The sequence below is a fragment of the Polistes dominula genome, unplaced genomic scaffold (assembly GCF_049000335.1).
Source record: "Polistes dominula isolate Pdom_NZ unplaced genomic scaffold, Pdom_raw_medaka contig_15, whole genome shotgun sequence".
NCBI classification, from domain to species: Eukaryota; Metazoa; Arthropoda; class Insecta; order Hymenoptera; family Vespidae; genus Polistes; species Polistes dominula.
Genome location: NW_028300915.1, coordinates 9,443,071 through 9,463,380, shown reverse-complemented (window position 1 = coordinate 9,463,380; position 20,310 = coordinate 9,443,071). Strand labels below are relative to the sequence as shown.

The following is a 20,310-nucleotide window of genomic DNA, read 5'->3' as shown; positions in this document are numbered from 1 at the left end:
TTTTCGTTAATTAACGAAAGATGTATGTTATATATATATTTTTTTTGCTTTTTTTCTATTCCTTTTAAATACACTATCCGATTCACAAACGATTTATTTGAAAGGTGGGACATGGGTATGCATTTATCTTATAGCGTAAATGCTATACGAATATGCCACAAGCGAATAAGAGTATCCTATTCGCTAATTATCCATCATGTTCCTCTTATGTCTAGTTCTGGCATAAATAAATAAATATATATATATATATATATATATATTGTATATTTTATACTAATCACTAATAGAGAGAAACTGATGGACACAATTCTCGACTTTATATTATTGAAAAAACGCTAAATTATTATGTAATAACAAACTTAATGATAATTTGTTTTTTTTTTAACGAATCAAAACGTTGATTTCGCTCAATTTAAATTAATTCCAGCGAAATAAATTCATTCGGTATTAAATAAAAAATAATTGATATTAAAAAAAAAAGAATAGAAAAAAAATAAACGAAAAAAAGTAAATGTCACGGATGCGTCATTTAAATTTGTCCTCGTCATGTTCGAATTAAGAACAAACAGATGACGTTCTCTACCTAGGATAAATCCGATTTTCACTTCGTGAAACGAAATGAAAAATATGCTTCCGTTGGCATAGAGAAGTCGATAGACGTAAAACAACTTGGTCGTTCCGTTCGGTGCCTTTCGTGTCCTTGACACTATGTCAGCTTTTAAAATATCTTGTAAATTATTGAGTTAATATTCAAGAAAATTGGGTTTAGAAAAAGTATCATCTAAATCTAAGGATACAAATATGTAAATCTAGTAAATGATAATCCTATTTTACAATTATTTTCAAAATTTCAAATTATGATTCTCGAAAAAGATCCTTTGTCTATTTATTTTCAAAATCATATTTAAAAGAATAAATTTAAATCTTCCGAAAACCCATATTTTTCTAAAGATTTGTTTATCCTGACGCGAAATTTGCGACAGATAACGATAATAAAAAATCACATTTTTCATTCGGGTTTGAAAAGAGATAGCTAAATTTGACCCTCCTTATTCCGTTCGCTTATCCCCGAACTTGCCCTTCTGCTGATTTACATCTTTATTTATTACACTTAAAGTTTTTACGCTCTCAGGGTCCTCTCCCTTTCCAAGAAAAAAAAACAAAAAACAAAAAAAGGTCAGAAATTGTTAAGCATTCTTAACAAAATATCTCTTGTTTCCCTTTTTGTATTTTCTTCCCTTTTCTCCTCTTTTTTTTCTTGCGCGTAAAATAAATTATACTTGAATTTCCCGTGTGATATAATGAAATTGAGAAGAATACTTGCGTATATATTCATCTATAAATATATCTGCACAATACACACGTTAATAGAGATGATTCAAGATATTAAATAATAAGCAAGATTATTTAATTTATCGATTCTTCTTGTCGTATTCACATAGTACAAATACAAAGTGTACACACAAGAAGGTCCTTGCTAAAATTGACAAAAATCTGGCACACGGTCGTTTATATATTTGGCCCTCGAAAAGGATTCTGATAATCAACAACATGAGTTTCGTCAAAGGCCAACACTGAGTACGGTTGATGACCGTGACACGAGACTGTCAATGTCTAGAATAATAAAGACTTCGTATTTTCTCTTTTCTTTTTTTCTTCAAATATTCCTTTTTTCTCAATATTCGTAAAAATATTGTTTTTTTTTTTTTTGTAAATTCGAATTTAATTGATTTTAATTTTTAAAATTAAATTAAATCGATAAAACGATTAATTCAGATCAAATTGAATAAGTTTTATTGTATTTGCTATAAGTTCTTGGGTAACTCATCGACCTTAATTTAAAATCGATTTGAAACTTGGCATGAATGCGAATAAAGGAAAATCAGATTTCTCACTTTATCTTTCTATTTATGAGAAATTCAATGTGACGTATATATATAGTGGTGAACAAAATTGTACGATAAACTAGACACGACCACTAATACCCCAAATCATCCCTTTTGGAAGTGCAAACATTAATCCTTAGAGTTAGAGTCTTTAGAAGATGAAGAAATAAGAGAAGAAGAGCTTTAAGAAGATTTCAAAGCAAAATCGATCAGGATTAAAATAACACGATAGATGTTTGAATTATGTTCCTACCGTAATATTATATTATTTTACACAAAATAAAAACATTTCAAACTAACAAAAAAATATTTATTATAAAATTTAAATATTATAAAAAAAACATCTAATTTTTATACTTTTAACAAAAATAAATTTTTTTTTATATGTATGCTATGTACCGATATTAACAAGATAATTGTATATTAAATAAAAAGAAAAGAAAAGAATTTCCATGAAACAGAACAATGAAATAAAATTGTGATTTCATTTTTATTTAACCATAAAATTTCTAAACGATCTGAACGATATAAGGAAGTAAATTTTTTGTATATGATACGTCGAGGCAATTAATAATGAATCAACTTTCGTAAAGTGTGATCATTGGTTAGTGAAAAGTAATGACGTCATTGACTACTCCCACCACAAGATGGTCAAACATTGAGTGTAAATACGAACTACGATTCTGCTGGTAGCACACGGTAGAAAAACATACACGCACACACATATAGTTAACTACTACTATAGTATCCGTGTATGAGGATGGACAGGTGCATAGAAACGACGATCGTTCGTGTTGCTTACACGATATCCGTCAGTCGATCCGCGAACGAGAAAGTGAAAAGCCGGTGTTCCGTTGAAGATCGAGAGAATCCATCATCTTTGATCAAAAATCACGAATAGATCACTTTCAAAGGAGTGCTTTGTGAAATTTCATTCAATTTGTGTGTCTTTTAGACGAGTTATTTGAACTATCTGAATTTAAGTATTTTTAAATTGCCATTATCGAATAATTATCAGTAGTCCGCAAGAAATAAACCTACTGAAAGGAACCTGGTGAGAGTTTATGTTATTTTGTTTTGCTAATTAGTTTTTGTCTCTTTTTTTGTTCGTTTTGTTTTATCTTTTTTCTATTTTCTTTTTCGATATTCATAGTTCCTTTCTATGACGACACGAACATCGTTCCCCTTGGACAATCATAGTGTTTTTCAATCAGTATTACATGATGATTATTTACATGAATCTTAAACGTTAACTATTTTTAGATATTTTTTTTATTCGAGAATGATTAGTCAAATTAAAAAATGTTTTTGTTATGTTTACTTTTCGTGTTGTATAAAAGATAATTTTCATTATGTTGCAATTATTAGTAATTTGTGAATAAATTTACTCGAATTAATCAATTTTTTTTTTCAATATTATTTTGTATAGCTTTTGTAATACGAAATTAGAATCTTTTTAGTACCGAATAAAATGAGAATCAAATAGAATGCAATGATAACTCTCACGCGGATAGAAGTTTCGATAACAAATGTAACAAACACATCCCGTTTTTCTTTTTTACAATAAATTCCCTGGGGACAAAGTTTCTTTTACCGTGTTAATTCGAGCTTTCCACGTTGACTTTCTGAAAGAGTAGAAGCTATATTACATATATTCGCCTGGGGACTCTCGGATGTCAAGTATCGAACGTTTGTTCAAACCACGGAACTTCTTCCGGTCTCCTGTCATAGGATATTCCTATCGCGTTTACCTGCATGCAGTTGTTACCCGCGGTCAATTGCAATGACAACGTTCAACGTTTTATATGAACGGAAATCGAAATTCATTTTCATTCTCAAGGAATATTCTTTTAAACCGTTAATCATATCCGCGAAAAAGATCACGTATTATGAATTTATTTAATCATCTTTATCCTTTCGTTTACTTACGAATTAATTTATACGACGCATGTATACGTGTGCGTACATTTACGCGGAATTATTTTGTATTATTATTATTATTATTTGCTAAAAATCTTCGTATTAATTTTAATTGATTATAGAGAAATATCATTAGTAAGTGTAAGTTTTGTATTTTTTCCCCTTTTTTTAAATAAATTTAAATCAACTCCAGAAATATATAAATACCAATGATACGAACATTTTTGATCATTTGTCTCTTTTGAAAGGATTGAAAGTTAAGATGTAATACTTCTAGTCTTCGGTGAAGTAAAATAAACGATTCGAATATCAATCGGATTCGTGCAAAGACCAGAGAAAATAGACGTACATTTTTCTATCGAGTTCTTACACGGCGTTTAAAATTAATTAAATGCAGCGTTGGTCGATAAGCTCTTCTTTAACCATTGACGTTTTTCTCAAGAAACTAATCCAGGAATTGTTTTTGAAAAAGAAAAGATATTTATATTCTTCTTACAAATAAAGGAAAAAATGAAAAAAAGAAACAAAAAATGATCAAAGACTTTGATAATTATTTTATCGTCTTTTAAAAATGAAATTAATAAAATAACTAATTATGTAGAGTTTGACATCAAAAGATGAAAGTAAAATTTCTTTCATTATTATTATACTCTATCGACCATTTTGAAAAATAAAAAAAAATAAAAAGAGAGAGATATAGAATCTGAACAGTTGTAATGTTATGATTGAAAATATTAAAAAAGAATAATTTATGCATATAAAAGTATTATTTTATTGATTTGTTTCTTCGTAAAAATAAAATATGAAATGTAAATATCAGTTACGTTTCAATGTTTATTCGAAATTTTTTAAATGAAAATTTTCTCATAAAAATGTGATTATTTTCCAGAAGATATTACGTTTAAAAAAAGAGATGCTTTTTTCACTTTTACTTTATTTCCTTTCCCTTATCTTCTACCTCTCTATCCTTCTTTTCTTCTTCTTATCACTTTTTCTTACGCATAAGGAAATTCTCCCTTTTTTCTTTTTATGATACATTTTCGTTACGCTCTCATCAAACTTTCGTTTCATCTTGTCTACTTGTCCTTCCTCACGAAAAATTTCGTTTAGGGGAAAAAAATAAAAAGATAAAAAAACATCCTGTTAACACACATGCGAGGCGTGAAATTTGTTAAATTTATTAACACGTATTTAAATATTAATATAAATGCGAATAAAAACGAATGAATAATTACCATTGCGGTTTTATTCTGTAAGGAAACCACAACGTTATTTTGATTTATTTCTTTATAGACCTTCGTTGTGTGTAAAATGACGCATATAAATTTCGTGCAGTATGCTAAGAAACATGACGTCAGTTTTATTTCACTAATGGTAAGGAATATTTAATGACCTTGTAAAAATTATTTTCCTTTTGTTCGTTCGTAAAAAGATCAAAGAAATTTTTACAGTAAAAAGAAGACCAGAATTCCAATAAACGTCTTAAATCTAAAACGAATAAGCATGAACCAAAAAATCGTTGGATAGATGATGATTAAGATAAGAAATGATAAACTTACGTAATGATACGTAAGCCGTGCTTAGGCGAATACAATGAGACAACGATACGCTTCTTGCTTCTCAGATTCTCTTCAAGGATTCGAGAGACAACGATTTTGTATTTTTTTTCTTATTTTTTATCTTTTTTTTCTTTCATTTTTTTCCGTCTTTCGTTATGATCGTTAAAGTCCTTCCTGCTTGTAATCCATTATGCTCATTGTTATAATGTTTCCTCTTTTAAAAATTTACTGAATAGAGATTTATTTAGTTATTTCGATTGCTACAATTTAATGTTTAGAAATTTATTTATAGTTCGATTCTTAATATAATACTTTAACTTAATAATAATAATGGAAAATATTTTTTAATTGAATTCGATTTTATATTGAAAAATTTACGATAGATAAAACGATAGATAAAAAGGAAATTTGAATTTAGTGATAGATGTCAAATATTTTTTAATTTAAGAAGAGTTTAAGGTCAAATATCGAAAGGAGGTGTCCTTATTGATAGAGAAAAGCTTTCTGATTGAAGATTTCAATCGTTGCTGAGAAAGCTTTAAAACAAGCAACGAAAAAGCAATTTGAAAAGAGGGAGTAAGAAGAATAGAAGGAGATGGAGGAGTAAGAATGCTTCGAAGATTTTCTGTAATCCTTCACCGTGAGAAGAAAACGTTCCTTTCGTGATAAGAAGAAAACCTTTCTTTGTGTTTTTCTATGGTGCCGTGAAAAATCTTACTTTTTACTCGTTTCTTTAAGAGATCTCAATTTACGAAGGCTTTAATGAACATTGTTTACGGTTGCATTTGTGTCCATAAAACTTTTAAAAATAGAGAATGCGAGATAGTTTCTTTAAAATTTTAAATTTTTCTTTTACTTTTTTTTTTGTCGATCATTCATCTTTGTTATTTTTGTATTAAGTTGGTGTAAAATTAATTTTGTGGCTTGTATTATTTTATGATTAGTGCTGAATTTTTATCTATTTATGACCACGTAAAATAATAATTTAAAAGGTGAATTTACAGATGATTGATTTTTATTTATATCATTATTTTTAGTATCGTCAAAATTTAAAATTCAAATTAACCCCTTGACCTATTATCACGAGTCAGACTCGTGGTAAAAAATTTGTGCCATAAGCGAACACCACGAGTCTGACTCGTAGTAAAGAATATGTATTTTAAACGAGCGGGTACGCGGCGGAACAGTTGAATGGCACGGCGCGCGACCGATTTTCTTGTTTCTTTTGGCACGCAAAATTTTCAGATATCGCGTAGATCAAGGGGTTAAGAATAGAACGAAAAATAATTTTACACGATTATATTGTATGAATTTAAATTAGAATTGGCTCAACAAATTTTGTGACAAATTCATCAAGAACAAAAGCATTAAAAATAATAAAGATCATTTAATTGTAACATAAATAATTTAAAAGTTATTAATAAATCAATCCTTCGTAATATAACACAGATAGTAAAAAAGAAACATTCAACACCCCTGAAAATCAAAATTATATTCTCATCAATCTAATAATTATCCCATGCACATTTTATGATGCATACGAGCCGATCTTGACACAAATTTTCTTCTAGTATATCTTTTGCTTCAATCTTAATATCGTCATGCTTCTGATTAGAATAATTTTTTATGACCAAGGTAGAAATACACAATAACGATGATGTCATTTTCTCGTACCTTAGAGTTTGGAATCGTTTTTATCTGATTTAATTTATATGCTTATTAATATGCATAGGCAGAATTGTTTTATCTATGATGACTGAGAAATGCGATATCTTGTTTTTTTTTCTTTTTTGTTAAGAAAAAACTATTCATGGTAATATAATATACTAACTTAAGCCGTAATAAACAAGTATTTTATTTTTTTATATTATTTTATTTTTTTATTTTAGTTTTTACTATTTACTTTTATTTATACATGATGTTTCTTTTTATCTGGAAAAGTTAGAACTCATGAAAATAATTTGTTTAACCCATTTGAGACGAAGATTTTTTTCGAACACGGTCCTCAGCAGCAAAATTTTTTTTTTTTTATATTGTTCATTTTTAATAAAAAAAAAAAAACATATTTACTATAAAAATCATCCAATTCGTAAGTGAATTCACATAAATAAGATCATTGCACACCGGGTGTGCAGCTCGCTCCTCGGAAAATTTTTATTGCGAAGAGCGGATTGAACACCATGTGTGCAATGTAAGGTAAAATCAAAATACATCATTAAAACATTTCTTGTTTATTCATGGATAAAAATGGTGCAAAAGAAGAAAAGAAGAAAAGAAGAAAAGAAGAAAAGAAGAAAAGAAGAAAAGAAGAAAAGAAGAAAAGAAGGAAAGAAAAAAGAACTTATTATCTTAAGCCTAGCAGCCTGCGTATTCATAATTTCTTACATGTAAGAAATTATGAATACGCAGGCTGCGCAGGCTTAAGATAATAAGTTTTTTCTCTTCTTCAGATAATAAGTTTCATTTAGGCGGTATGAATAAAAGGCTATACCATTGCTGTTGGTAACAGATTTGAAAAATGGAATTAGATATATGGATTCCTGCATTGATATTTTCTAAAAATGTAGATTTCGAAAATCTAAATAAAATGTTTTGTTTTTTTTTTTTATCTGCATGAAAACCAATGCCAAATTTTGTTTCTCTATACTTTACAGATACTATTAATAAAAAAAAATTCTTCTTTCGACGACTACTTTACTCAGAATAACTAATAATTGCTAATTATTATTATTGCACACACGGTGTGCAATCCGTCTCGAATGGGTTAAGTGATTTTGTTGAATATTATGCGTAAGATTTTATTTTTGCCCAAATTAATTTTTTGCAATGATTAAATATTCATACATTTTGTTTCCATTGCTAGGCACGGTGTTTATTACCATCGAATTTTATAAATTATTTTTAATAATTTAATTTTATGTCAGGTGAATACGGCGGGTGGGGTAGAACTTCCCATCGAAGCGTTTTCAAGTAGGTTTTCACTGGTTTTGCAACATGAAGCCGGGCGTTGTCATGTAACAAAATCACTTTGTCGTATTATACACTGTTGTCGTATAGCGGCCGTTTTTCTTTTAGGGCTCGACTCAAACGCATCAATTGAAGTCGATAGCGATCCCCCGTGATAGTCTCATTCGGTTTGATCAGCTCATAATAAATTATACCCTGCTGATCCCACCAAATACAGAGAAGAAGCTTTGAACCATGGATATTTGGTTTTGCGGACGATGTTAATGCATGGCCAGGCTTAACCCATGATTTTCTACGCTTTGGATTATCACAGTATATCCATTTTTCATCGCCAGTCACGATACGGTGCAAAAAACTTTTTCTTTTCTGCCGTTGAAGCAGTAGTTCACACGTGACAAAACGCCGTACGATGTCTCTTGGCTTCAATTCATATGGCACCCAATGTCCTTGCTTCTGGATCATTCCTAACATTTTTAAATGTTTTGAAACAGTTGATTCATAAACTTGTAATGTTTTTCCAAGTTCTGCTAGCGTCTGAGATCGGTCTTTATCAAGTAATTCCTCCAATTCTCTGTCTTGAAATTTTTTTGGTGCGCCAGAACGTTCTTTATCCTCAAGTTCAAAATCATTATTTTTGAAGCGTCGAAACCAGTCTCTGCATGTCGTATCCGACAAAGCATTGTCACCATAAGTCTCAGCAAGAATTTTATGTGCTTCAGCTGCCGATTTCTTTTGAATAAAGTAGTGCAATAAAATTCCCCGCAAATACACTTTAGTTTGTACAAAAGTAGACATTTTCAAGACTAATAAAAAATTACTTTGTTTACACTAAAGTGAACTATCATACACTAAAATTTCAGGTTAGATACAGTATTTCCTTGCAAGTGCGTTACCATTCGAAATTTCAAGCACGGAGTACTGCTATTGCCATCTTTGATGAAACAGCAAGAACTTATTCAAGGTCCTAATAATTTTGAAGTAAAAATATACTTTTTTATAGCATTTGTAAAACGAACAACGTAGGACGATTAAACTTAACACTTTACCGACCGGTAGCGATTCAAGAATCCTATGCCCTTCTCACCGGCCACTCAGCCGCATATCGTCCGAGACACCGGCTCGGTTTCGACTTATACTGTCGCGAGGGAATGTATGCCCTTTTCTTATACTCTGGTAAAATTGTACGCTTTGTGTTATTATAGGATAACCAAATTTAATAAAATCTTTTATTTTAATGATATTAGTGCTAAAAAATATTTATCGGTAAGCTCTGTAGAATAAAAGTCGATTAATCGACTACCGGTTGGTAAGCGCTGGGAACAAAAAGTCGATTAATCGACTGCCGGTCGGTAAAGTGTTAAAATAATGATCGTACAACAGTAGTTGAAAAGTAAACGCGTGGTGATAGTAAACGTTGATATGTATAAATATGGAAATTTTGCATGAGTGATAATTTATCGATTAGAATTAAACGAACGTCATGAAAGTTTTACTCTTTTATTGTTTTTACCTTTTAAGGAATACTCTATGAATAATTATACAAAAAATATATCATATAAAACTGCTGGCAAATAAAATAACGATTAAAGAACATCTTTCGTATGTGAATTAAATAAATAAAACAGACAGAGCAATAGAAACAAAAAGAAAAGAAAAAACATGAGTTTTATCATACACGAAAATTGTGAAATTTATTTTAGCGTAATGTTTTGAAAAAGGGAAAAAAGAGGAAAAAAAGAAAAAAGAGAGAATAAAAACTAGGAAGATTTATTATCCGGCTTTTAAAGGACAAGGATCGTTTAAGTCAGGTGTGGTCTGTTAGTAATTAAACAATTAACTCGTACTATTCTCGGTCATTCTCTTACGTATCTTATTATTTTCGTTGAGGCTTTATAAACTTGGTATTTCTGAAACCAGTTAAAAACAAAAAGCTGTATTATCAATGATTACGTAAAATGAAATACATACGCGTTGTTACTGATTTGGATAATATGTTTTCAAATGTTCATAGATTGCATTAAGATAAGTAAGTTGTAAGAATAAAGTTCTACCATTATAACGACTCGATGCGATTAAGGCTGGAAAATATTATGCGAAAGAAAAAAGTAGACAATACTCGCAGGAAAACTTTTGATATCATTGTGAATATGAAATGTTTGATCTCAATGCGATATATTACTCGAGACTAATTCATTAACAATTCATTACGCGTTTGCATCCATCGTACAAGACTTTGTTACATTCAAATACTATATTTTAATATAACAATAAACGTGAATAAAATGAATGTCGATCAGTAATCCGATATAACGATTAATCCGATATTCAACAATTTATGTGTTTTCAATGACGATCCTGAACATACGTAGAGAAATACTATACATATAAAAACTAGAGACACGTTCCATTTTTATTATGAGAAGCAATTTTTATTCTTCCACTTGAAATATTTTATCGATAATATGACGAAAGGATAAACAACCAGGGAGTTAAATTATTTTCCGCTTTATTATCTCTCTTTCTCTTTCTTTATTTTTTGAAAATTTTCAAAAGAGCAGAAAAAATCAAACAAAAGGTTTTATGCGATCCGTTCGACAGGGCGGAATGCATTATGTTTCATAATTCACTTGGAACAAGTTTATATGCACTATCAACCATAAGCTTACAAATCATTTGCCGATTTTCATAAAAATTACATTTCTTACATTTTGTTCTTATCAATATTCTGTTTCTTTGAATTTATATGAAAAATTTCGATCGGTAGTATATGTATTAGTTTCATTTTAAAGCAAATATCGAGATAACAAATTAATCAAACCAATTGAAATTATTTATTAGAGATGGAAGTCGTAACGAAACTTCTCAGGGAAATCAATCAACACAGGATAGACGAAAATTATTGAAACGAACAAGGAGCTTGGCGGTAATATCGGAGGACGAATCTCGTCAGGAACGTGAAACCCAACATTTCCAATTGGGAGAATCGAGCTTCGATTTACCCAGAAGGCATCAATTGATACCAAGGGCCAAATTGATTGATCGCAATTCTCTTAAAGATAGGTAAGTCATCGCATATTCTATATCATACGTATATGATCTTTGACATTCGTATAAGAAAAGCTCATCGATGAGCAAATATATGAATACGGTTAAAAAAAAATATACATTTACATAAGAATGATCTAATCAGTCAGAGTCTACAGTGTTCGAGTAGAAGAATAAAATTTTTTTCTTTACAAGTAAGATCGCATAATTTATTTGTTTAATAATGTTTCTTGTTTTCTTTATTTAATTTTATGATTACAAAAAACTGTTGAGTATTCTGTACGAAAAATTTTAAATCATATTAAATTTCTCTTTTATAAGAAAGACGAGAATGTTTTATTACATAAGAATATTTGCTATGCGAATTCATGAATATATTATTTTTGTACTTATTTTTAATATACCTTTTCTATATTTCTCCTGACAGACGGATATTTAACCCCTTAACCTACGATTTATGTTCGATAATTTAGGGCCGAAAACGTAAACAAGTTCGCGCAGCCTTCGAGCCATTCGCACGACTTGAGTAATACACTGACAAAAACATAAATATTGTGATCATCGTACTACGGGCTATGCCCGTAGAATTTACGTTTGGCCCGATCATCGTACACGGGCTCTATGCCCGTAATTGTAGGTTAAGGGGTTACTCAATTCGTAGATATGAAAATTAGTTATTCGTGTATGAAAGATAAAAAATGATCGATAACGTAAATTACCTATTTTAATTTCAGACTTTACAAAAGTCAGCAACATTTGTCAGATTCTTATGACAGATTTAATGAGGTAAAATCTGGCTATTCACGATCAGCTTGTGGACTGCACTCAATTCAACCAATTCTATCTTCTTTACCTAATCCATTGGCATACGCGGCGCGAACTACAAATCGTTCTGATCCAGATCGACTCAATATTCTTGACTGGCCAGAACCACCGAGACGTTATCGAAGTGTACAGACATTGGATACGGTTAGCGGATTGGTGGATATTATCGAGGATAATTGGCCTATCGAAGGCAATCGTAGTATCGATTGTATCTATACTCAGGTAAATTCTAATCTATCGATCTATCGATCTAATATCCATTTCTTCATAACTAAATTTAGAATTTCAATCTTAACAAAGGAATTTTTATTGTTTAATTTCATTCGTGATAAAAGAAGAGAATAAACTATTTAACTGAATTGCCTGGAATTAAAAAAGTATCATTTAAAGGCAAGACTTGTATTTATTTCAATATATGTATATTTTCATAAAATATATTATTTATTATTATTAAATCAAAATAATATTGTATTAAAATAAATTAGTATGAATATAAAAACATTGATTTGTTAATTACAAAAAAAACTTTTCGATCAATCCAATATATCGAGATTTATTTTCTGATTAGAAAATTAAATTAAAAATTACTTATTTACTTTTTCAGTAAGATTTAAGTTCAATTTTCGAATAAAATGTAGTTGGCTTGAAGAAGTAAATAGAAAATTGATTATGAGGCTTTTAGCTTGAACACAGCAGGATTAGATGCATATCCTATCTTCTGAGAACATTTATTCTATAACACTTAAGAACTAAACCATTACACAGGTTTTAACATGAATATTTAATTTGGTCTCGGTTAGATTAACACTAAACGAGAAAGCAACCGGAAGTTTTAGGAAACTTCGTATTTCTCTTTCTCTCTCTCTCTTTCTTTCTCTTCGAAGTTATCGACTTTGAATTAACGAGCAAGAAGCTACTCATTGCGGCTTTCATTCTTAAAAGATGAACATACTAATTCAACGCGTCTTTGTACTATTTCAAATTCATGATTCCTTCGAACGAGGTCAAATTTGAATCTTATGCGGTGGTTCTGAATCTCTTTTCTCTCAACTATATGAATGTATGAGGTGATTCATCTATTCATTTATTTCTAATTCTATCTTCTATTTCGCAAAAAAAAAAAATTCAATTTTCAGTTTTCCAACTACTTCTGTTTTTTTTTCTATCAGTATTTTATTCAATATTTTACATACATATATGAATATTTGTTTATAAATGTTGACCATTTGATTTTTAAATTGGGAATTAAAATTGTGCGTTTAATGTTATTATTTGGCTGTTTCCTTTATTAATTAAAACAGTAACAAATTAGTGCAATGTTATCTGCATTCAATTATAAAAAAAAATACTTTTATGTAAAAACTGTTGAAGGGTTTAATATTGATTAAAAATACTTATTCAATAAATACCAATTATTCAATAATCCATTTTTGACCGTTCATCTCTTGTGTTAATCGAAATTATGCTTTTTGCTGTCGTTACTTTTAACTTCTTTATCTTATTTTCTGGTATATATATATATAAAATTGAACAAAAATCTTTATCTTACATTGCTGTATCATAGGTTAAGCGCAAGCGCAAAGAACATCGTAGTTTGGATAGCATCCTTTTCGAGGACGAGAGTGAATTGGAATATTTCGACGTACTAAATCTTTTACCATTGTCGAATGTAAGATTGGAATTTGACGAAGAAGATGCAAGGAACAATAATTATCCTCAGAGGGAAGAAGAAAGAAGAATAAGAAGGATAAGAAAGGATAACGATGTCTCATGTTCCCAACGAGTTTACAAACATCAAGAAGAAGTATTATCTTCGAATATCGATGAGAAGTTGAACGTTAAAAGTAGAAACGTGACGGACGAAGAGAAATGTAAATGTCACGGTACTGATACAACTAAAACAGAAATTGTTTCGATCGACAACAGCGAGGAAGACAAAGACGACGAATACGGACAGCCACATAAAAACGAAAACGAAAACGAAAACGAAGACGAAGACAAGGAAGAAGACAAGGAAGAAGACGAAAAAGAGGAAGAACTTGTAGCAACGAGAAGAAGTTCTTTGGTTAACTTTTTAAAAATACATGACCGAAATACGAGTAGTGGTGAAAATAGTCCGGAATCTTTACAGAATTTAGAAAACTTAGAAAGAAGTTTGGAGATTTCAACGTCGATCGAAAATACAAGCAAAGAAGAAGAAAGATCTTCGTATTCGTCTTTGAGAATCGATCAAGACGATAGTTATAGAGCACGTGTAGTTTTGGTCACGCCAATCGGTAAAAATAAGATCAATTGGGGTTCTATTGAAAACGAAGAGGAGGAGAAACAAGGGGAGAAAGGAGTTGAGGAGAATTCGACAACAATTTGGATTTCGGATAACGACAAACAAGAAGAGATGTCGCGTAGACCTCAGGTTCTTAAAGTAGTTGACAACAATGTGACTAAAAGATCTCATCGTCGTTCAGTCGAAATAGATATTCATGTTGAAGATGTGTCGAAGTGTGAAATTGTACGAGACGTTAGAAATGAATCTAACGATTCGAAAGATTTCATATTGAAATCCGAACGAATGAAAGATGTCGTCGATGGAAATTCTACTATTCATGTAAGTTATTTATCATCGTTAATCGATTGACGAATGATTTGTCTTTTATTATTCTTATTAGAAAGTAATCTAGATTGTTTGATTCCTTTTTTTAATCTTTCTCTACTCTATTTTTTTTTGAGTCGTTTGTTTAATTTTAATTTTTGTTTCCTTTCTTGTTCTTTTCTTTTTTTAAGGATGTTGTTTCTCGAGAAGAGAAAACGGAAGCATCTGTTAAGAACGTGAAGAACATGTTTGAGAATGAAATCTCTCGAGAGAAAGCTGCTGGAAAGACTAAACAGATCGAAAGTAGATTCGAGAGAATTGTCAAGGAAACTTCGAACATATTTGGCAAGGCATGCAACGTTGTGAAGGGTAGTTTAGGTTTCGAAGCTCGTTCTGAAAGTTCGGATCTTGGCTTGGGTTCTGAAATCGAAACTGATACTAGAAGAAGATCCGTCGATGATAATGATCACGATAGAGATTGTACTAAAATGATTCATAACATTATAGACGAGAACGATACTAAGAAAAATTATAATAATTTAACGAGATCTAAAAGTTGTGCGGATTCGATCGAATCGCAAAATGATGCACCAGAATTCGATCACGTCCGTTATAAGATCGTTAAATCAAATGTTTTTAGTAAAAATATGTATAGCACTGGGAGAGGTAATGTCACATACGACGGTCTCATGCAATATCTTCGAGAATATTCATTTCAGGAACTTCTTCTGGATAACAATGTTGTTATCATCGAACCTGTGCGCGCAGAACAAATCGAAAGAAAATCTTTATCTGCCAGTGACAAAAGAAGACCAGAAACCAATTGTAAGGTATCAAATACGCTTCAAAAAACAGATGATTCAGATCAAGAATCGAGAAAGAGTAATGAAAAATATGATAACGGTAATTGTAAAATCAGCAAACAATCATCGATTCGAAAACATTTCTTTTATCATCCTATCAGAGTTAATCGCGAATTGATTGATGAGGAATTACCTGATCCTGACACCGTGAGAAACGTAAGACGAATGTTCGAGGATACTTTAAAGAAGAAAAATTCATCTTCAAATTTAGATATGGATAAAGATTGTAAAAATACAAAGAGCGTTAGCATGAAGGATCTCACAAGTATCGATTCGGATTCTCGTTACGAAGAAGTATTGGAAAAGAATGAAGAAATATCAAGGTACGCATATTTAAACATCTAATCAGTTCCATCAAAACTGTTTATTCAGTAATAAATCAAATAAGTTATTTGATTCTTTTTTTTCTATTAGATCCAGATGTTCAAGCAGAGCAAAAGATTTGACAAAAATGTTCGAGAGCATGGAAAAATCGACTTCAACAATTGTTTCGATAACCGGAAACAAAGAAGAATCGGAAAGTCCACGAAGCGAATCTAAAACAAGAATATTAGCGCAATCCTTCGAAGCTAGAAGTGGACATACATCACCGTGCGATTCTAATTCTTCGAAAACCAAAGTTACTCGTTATCAACATCATCATCATCATCATCATAACTGGGATGCCGGTAGTGTTAGTTCTGGAGTTTCCAGTGATTATCCAGACACCGATCCTGGTAGCGGAGTACAGTGCACGTCTTCGGAAGACGAGGATTGCCATTATGATGATGATGGTCTCGATGAAAGTGGACCGGGTCATTACGTGTCCCAAGATGTTTTGAAGAAAATTCGTGAATGTGGTACTTCAGTAACTTATTATGGTGGTAAAGTTGTTAACACTTGCAATGGACCACTCATTTCACCATTAATCGAAAACAGGTTCAAGAGAATTGATCGAACCAAGAACGATTACGTTAAATTTAAGCTCATAAAAAGTAACTCTTGCGACAGTCGACTTGAATTAACTGGAAGATTAGTTGAAAGACAAGCTAAAGTAACTAATCGAAACGAAATAGTACCTGATTTAAGACAATACACTATAATTGAAACTCCAAGTATCGAGATTACGACCATCGACAATAAAGATCAAAATGATGAAAAAGATAAAGAGAAAATTCCAACGGAAACTAAAAGAGAACCACCTGTCGTTATTGGATTGGAACCAAAAAAGGATGAGCAAAAAGAAAGTAAAGCATTCAAGGCCGATTTCAAACTAGGAAATTACGAGGATAATAAATCAACTTTTCACGCTAGATTCAATGAAAGTGCTTTGACAAGGTGGCAAGTTAACGAAAATCATTGGAAGAATGAAAGTGATTTTGGAAAAATGGAGTTTGAAGAGTTCGAGGTACTAGAGGATAGTCTTAATGGAATAGAAAATCAAAGTCAACGTTTGGAAGCTTCTTGAGAAATTTCCTGAAAATATATTTTTACCTAGAGAAATATTTTCATCGAAAAAGCGTATAATATATGTCTATGTATATATGATTAAAATGAAAATGATATTTTTTTTCGAATGCTGTGTATAAAAAGCAATATGTAAATTTATGGTATGTATACTTCAAATTTTCGTCTTGTATCTATAATGTATAGTAATAGTTCTCAACCTATGAACCGCGTTTCATTAATGGGATCGTAAAATGAAAGTTATTAACTATCATCGAAGTGAGTAAAGTAATAATTCATTTGTAAAAGATTTTCAAGTACAGTTGTATTTTTCAAGTAATTTACAGTAACTCTAGCCTACTATATTCCTATAAAATTTGATATAAGCTTTGAGATAGCAGTATCATTACAAATAAATTCATGGATAGTATGGTAAAAAAGGGATTGAAAAAGGTTCAAATTAATGTACAGTACGTATTTAAGATTCTATATCGATATCGTTAATGAATGATGAAAGCTGAATACATTTTCATGGCTAACCAGAAATATAGAAATTTACGAGGATGCTAATGTTCAATCGAAAATTTCAGCCGTATAGAACAAACTTTCGTCGATGTGACGACCATCGATTAAAATATTTATTACGACGATTAACGACATTTTAGGCCCCAACCATTTCCTCGTTACATTCAAAAACTTTGATCTTTAGTTTTATCTTAGTTTAAGTCTAGTGCTAGTCTTTCGGTGATCACTGTAATAAAACTCATATCTGTAGCGTGACCAATGGTATTAAATTATCGAATTTATTTTATTCGATGTTAAAATATGAATCTTTTTTTCTCTATTCTCCTCGTATCCTATTTTTCTCTCTTTTTTTCTTTTTACATCAAACTTCTACATTTGAAGAATAAATAATAATCGATCATTCGATTTTTCAAGTATAAGGTGTGGTAAAAAATTTCCAAATGATTCCAAAAATATCATTAATTATGCTTTTTAAGTAAAGTTTATCTTATAAAACTGCAAGTCAAAAAATTTAATTATCTAAAAAAAAAACAAAGAAAACAAAACTTAGCTTAAAATTTGACCTAATTGATAATCTTTTCCAAGAAATTTTCTAGGATCATTTTATTTTTTGTTATTTTATAATTACAGGTCTAAGAATTTTTAGCTTATCCAGTATAAAAATATGATAACGGAAAGAAAAAGTGATAGGACAAATATTCGAAGGTAAAAGGACGAATTTAAAAATGAAATATGGAATAAAAGATCATCTATTATACAGCATAAAAGTAAAGCGTAGCAGTTTCTCAAGAGTAGGTTACAATGTAAAATGAATGTTCTCGAAGATTTTTCTCTTTAAGAAGGATGCATATCGAATAGATTTTTATATCAACGAAATGCAACGACTGAAAATTCCACATAAGTGACCCCTATAGTATCCGAAGTATGAGAACAATGTTTTAACGTCATGTAATATTATTAATATTTTGTAAAATTTTCATATTCCTTTGTGCAACTATTCTCATTATAAAAATATCTATAATGTACTCGGATAATTCTTGAAAAGAATAAAAAAAAAACAAGTAAGTAATTGTTTTTTTTACATCTTCAGAAGTGTGCTAGTTGGAAAAGCGTATTGCTGAAAATAAGCACATAATGTTCATATCTATGATAAATCTTCGTAGAAACAGTCAACAATTTCCGTAAAATATATTTTTTAATTTTATGGGTTTTGCGGAGCAAGAACATACCGGTTGGTTCGGTGATGGATGTCGTAGATGTTTTTTCCCTTGTGTCCTTTTTAATAGTCGATGCTTGGGTGTTGCTCTTCATAAGAATCGTACTTAAATTTGGCTCAAACGATCTCGCTGTTATCGATATGTTCCTTTGAGAAAGTTGCCACCATCTTTTGCACCAGGTTTCCTAAAATAAGATATGAAAAAAGGAGTCAGAAGTATAGTTAGTTTTTTAGCAGTATAGACCTGCTAAAAAAGATATAAAAACCTTAAGATATTCGTCTGCTTTTTCACCAACATTTATTTTTAACTTTAAAGAAAAATAAAATATATGACCCCTTTCAAAGTTAGGCAAATCATCGAACATTTTTCAAAAAAATATTTCGCTTATTATATAATTACTTTTCGATATTTTACTTTACCCCCCCCTTTTTTTTTTATTCAGAATGACACGATAAATCAATTTATCTTCTCTAAAAAAAAGTTGTGCAGTTTCATTAATAAAAAAAGGAAAAGCAATATCGTTTATCTTAAAATAGTAAAACTTTTTCTTAACCACTTTTTCTTTTCTATTTATTTTTATTTTTTTTATTTTTTATAGAACCGAAACAAATAAAAGAAACATTTGGAGTGATATAGTTGAGTGGCGCACTGGATATATCTTGTTTTTTATCTTTCGAGAAGACACATAGAGACAACATTTCCCTTACAAGTAGGAATTCAAATTCGTGTGGTCTAAAATGCGCTGAATATCGATCGGTTGATGCTTTCAGGGGAGAAATAGAAAACTTCTCGTTTTTCGATGAAACATTTATACAGCAAACGGACATTACTCTACACGTTTACGAGAAACTCAAGAGTTGGTAAAGCCTCCCACTGTATGATATTTTCTTCGAGTCCCTCATCGTGTTGGGGATGATCGTAAACTTTGAGTGGGACCACGTACGTTCGTAATTTTTTACGAGAAGAAAAAAAGACAATAAGTATCGAAAAGAAAAATAAATAAATAAATAAATTAAATAAACCAGCTTAAAAAAGAAATAAAACACACAGATATACGTTTTCATAAGCGAAAATGCTAACGCAAGCAATCGAGTTGGAATATTTTGTATTTGCTTTTTTAATCAAATTTAATCAAAATCCATAACGAAACTGATAGAAAAAATAGTATGGAAATCATTATATTGATCGAATTTTTTTTATTATGTTGTTCTATTTTTATTTGCAATCTTCTTTCTTGCATTTATCCAATAAGTTTCTCCAGTTACATTTCAAATAAACATTGGGAACGAATGTAATCTTTAGAAAATAGTGCTCGAATTTTCAGTCCAAAACGTAAATAAACTTAACAACGAGTTAAAGAATAATATTAGATCGCTCTTCAAGCTAAATGTTTTTTCTTCTATTTTTCTTTTTTTGTTCTTTTTTGTTTTTATTTTTTTTTATCTTTCATCAAGCTAGAAAAAACACATTTCTTTTTATGCTATTCAT

The 20,310-nt window shown here is 30.3% G+C and overlaps 2 protein-coding genes across 5 annotated transcripts in view; one reads left to right on the top strand and one right to left on the bottom strand.

Annotated features, from left to right (window-relative positions):
- Positions 1–20,310, bottom strand: part of MCU (mitochondrial calcium uniporter) — a 65,165-nt gene that overhangs the window by 21,826 nt on the left and 23,029 nt on the right. For all 4 annotated transcript variants that reach the window (XM_089170166.1, XM_089170165.1, XM_089170163.1 and 1 more), the window contains one exon: positions 18,835–19,006. In XM_089170166.1, the coding sequence (XP_089026292.1) occupies positions 18,835–18,916 (82 nt within the window). In that variant the 5' untranslated portion in view covers positions 18,917–19,006. The remainder of the gene's footprint in view (positions 1–18,834; positions 19,007–20,310) is intronic.
- Positions 10,615–17,910, top strand: jv (javelin). Its single transcript, XM_015327013.2, has 6 exons — positions 10,615–10,628; positions 11,171–11,392; positions 12,112–12,424; positions 13,767–14,807; positions 14,984–15,978; positions 16,070–17,910. The coding sequence occupies exons 1-6, from the start codon at positions 10,615–10,617 to the stop codon at positions 17,100–17,102; spliced, it is 3,618 nt and encodes a 1,205-aa protein (XP_015182499.2). The 3' UTR covers positions 17,103–17,910.

Coding starts and splice junctions, on each gene's coding strand:
- jv (XM_015327013.2), top strand. Junction 11,393..12,111: donor CGCAATTCTCTTAAAGATAG/GTAAGTCATCGC, acceptor TTTTAATTTCAG/ACTTTACAAAAGTCAGCAAC. Junction 15,979..16,069: donor AAGAATGAAGAAATATCAAG/GTACGCATATTT, acceptor TTTTTCTATTAG/ATCCAGATGTTCAAGCAGAG.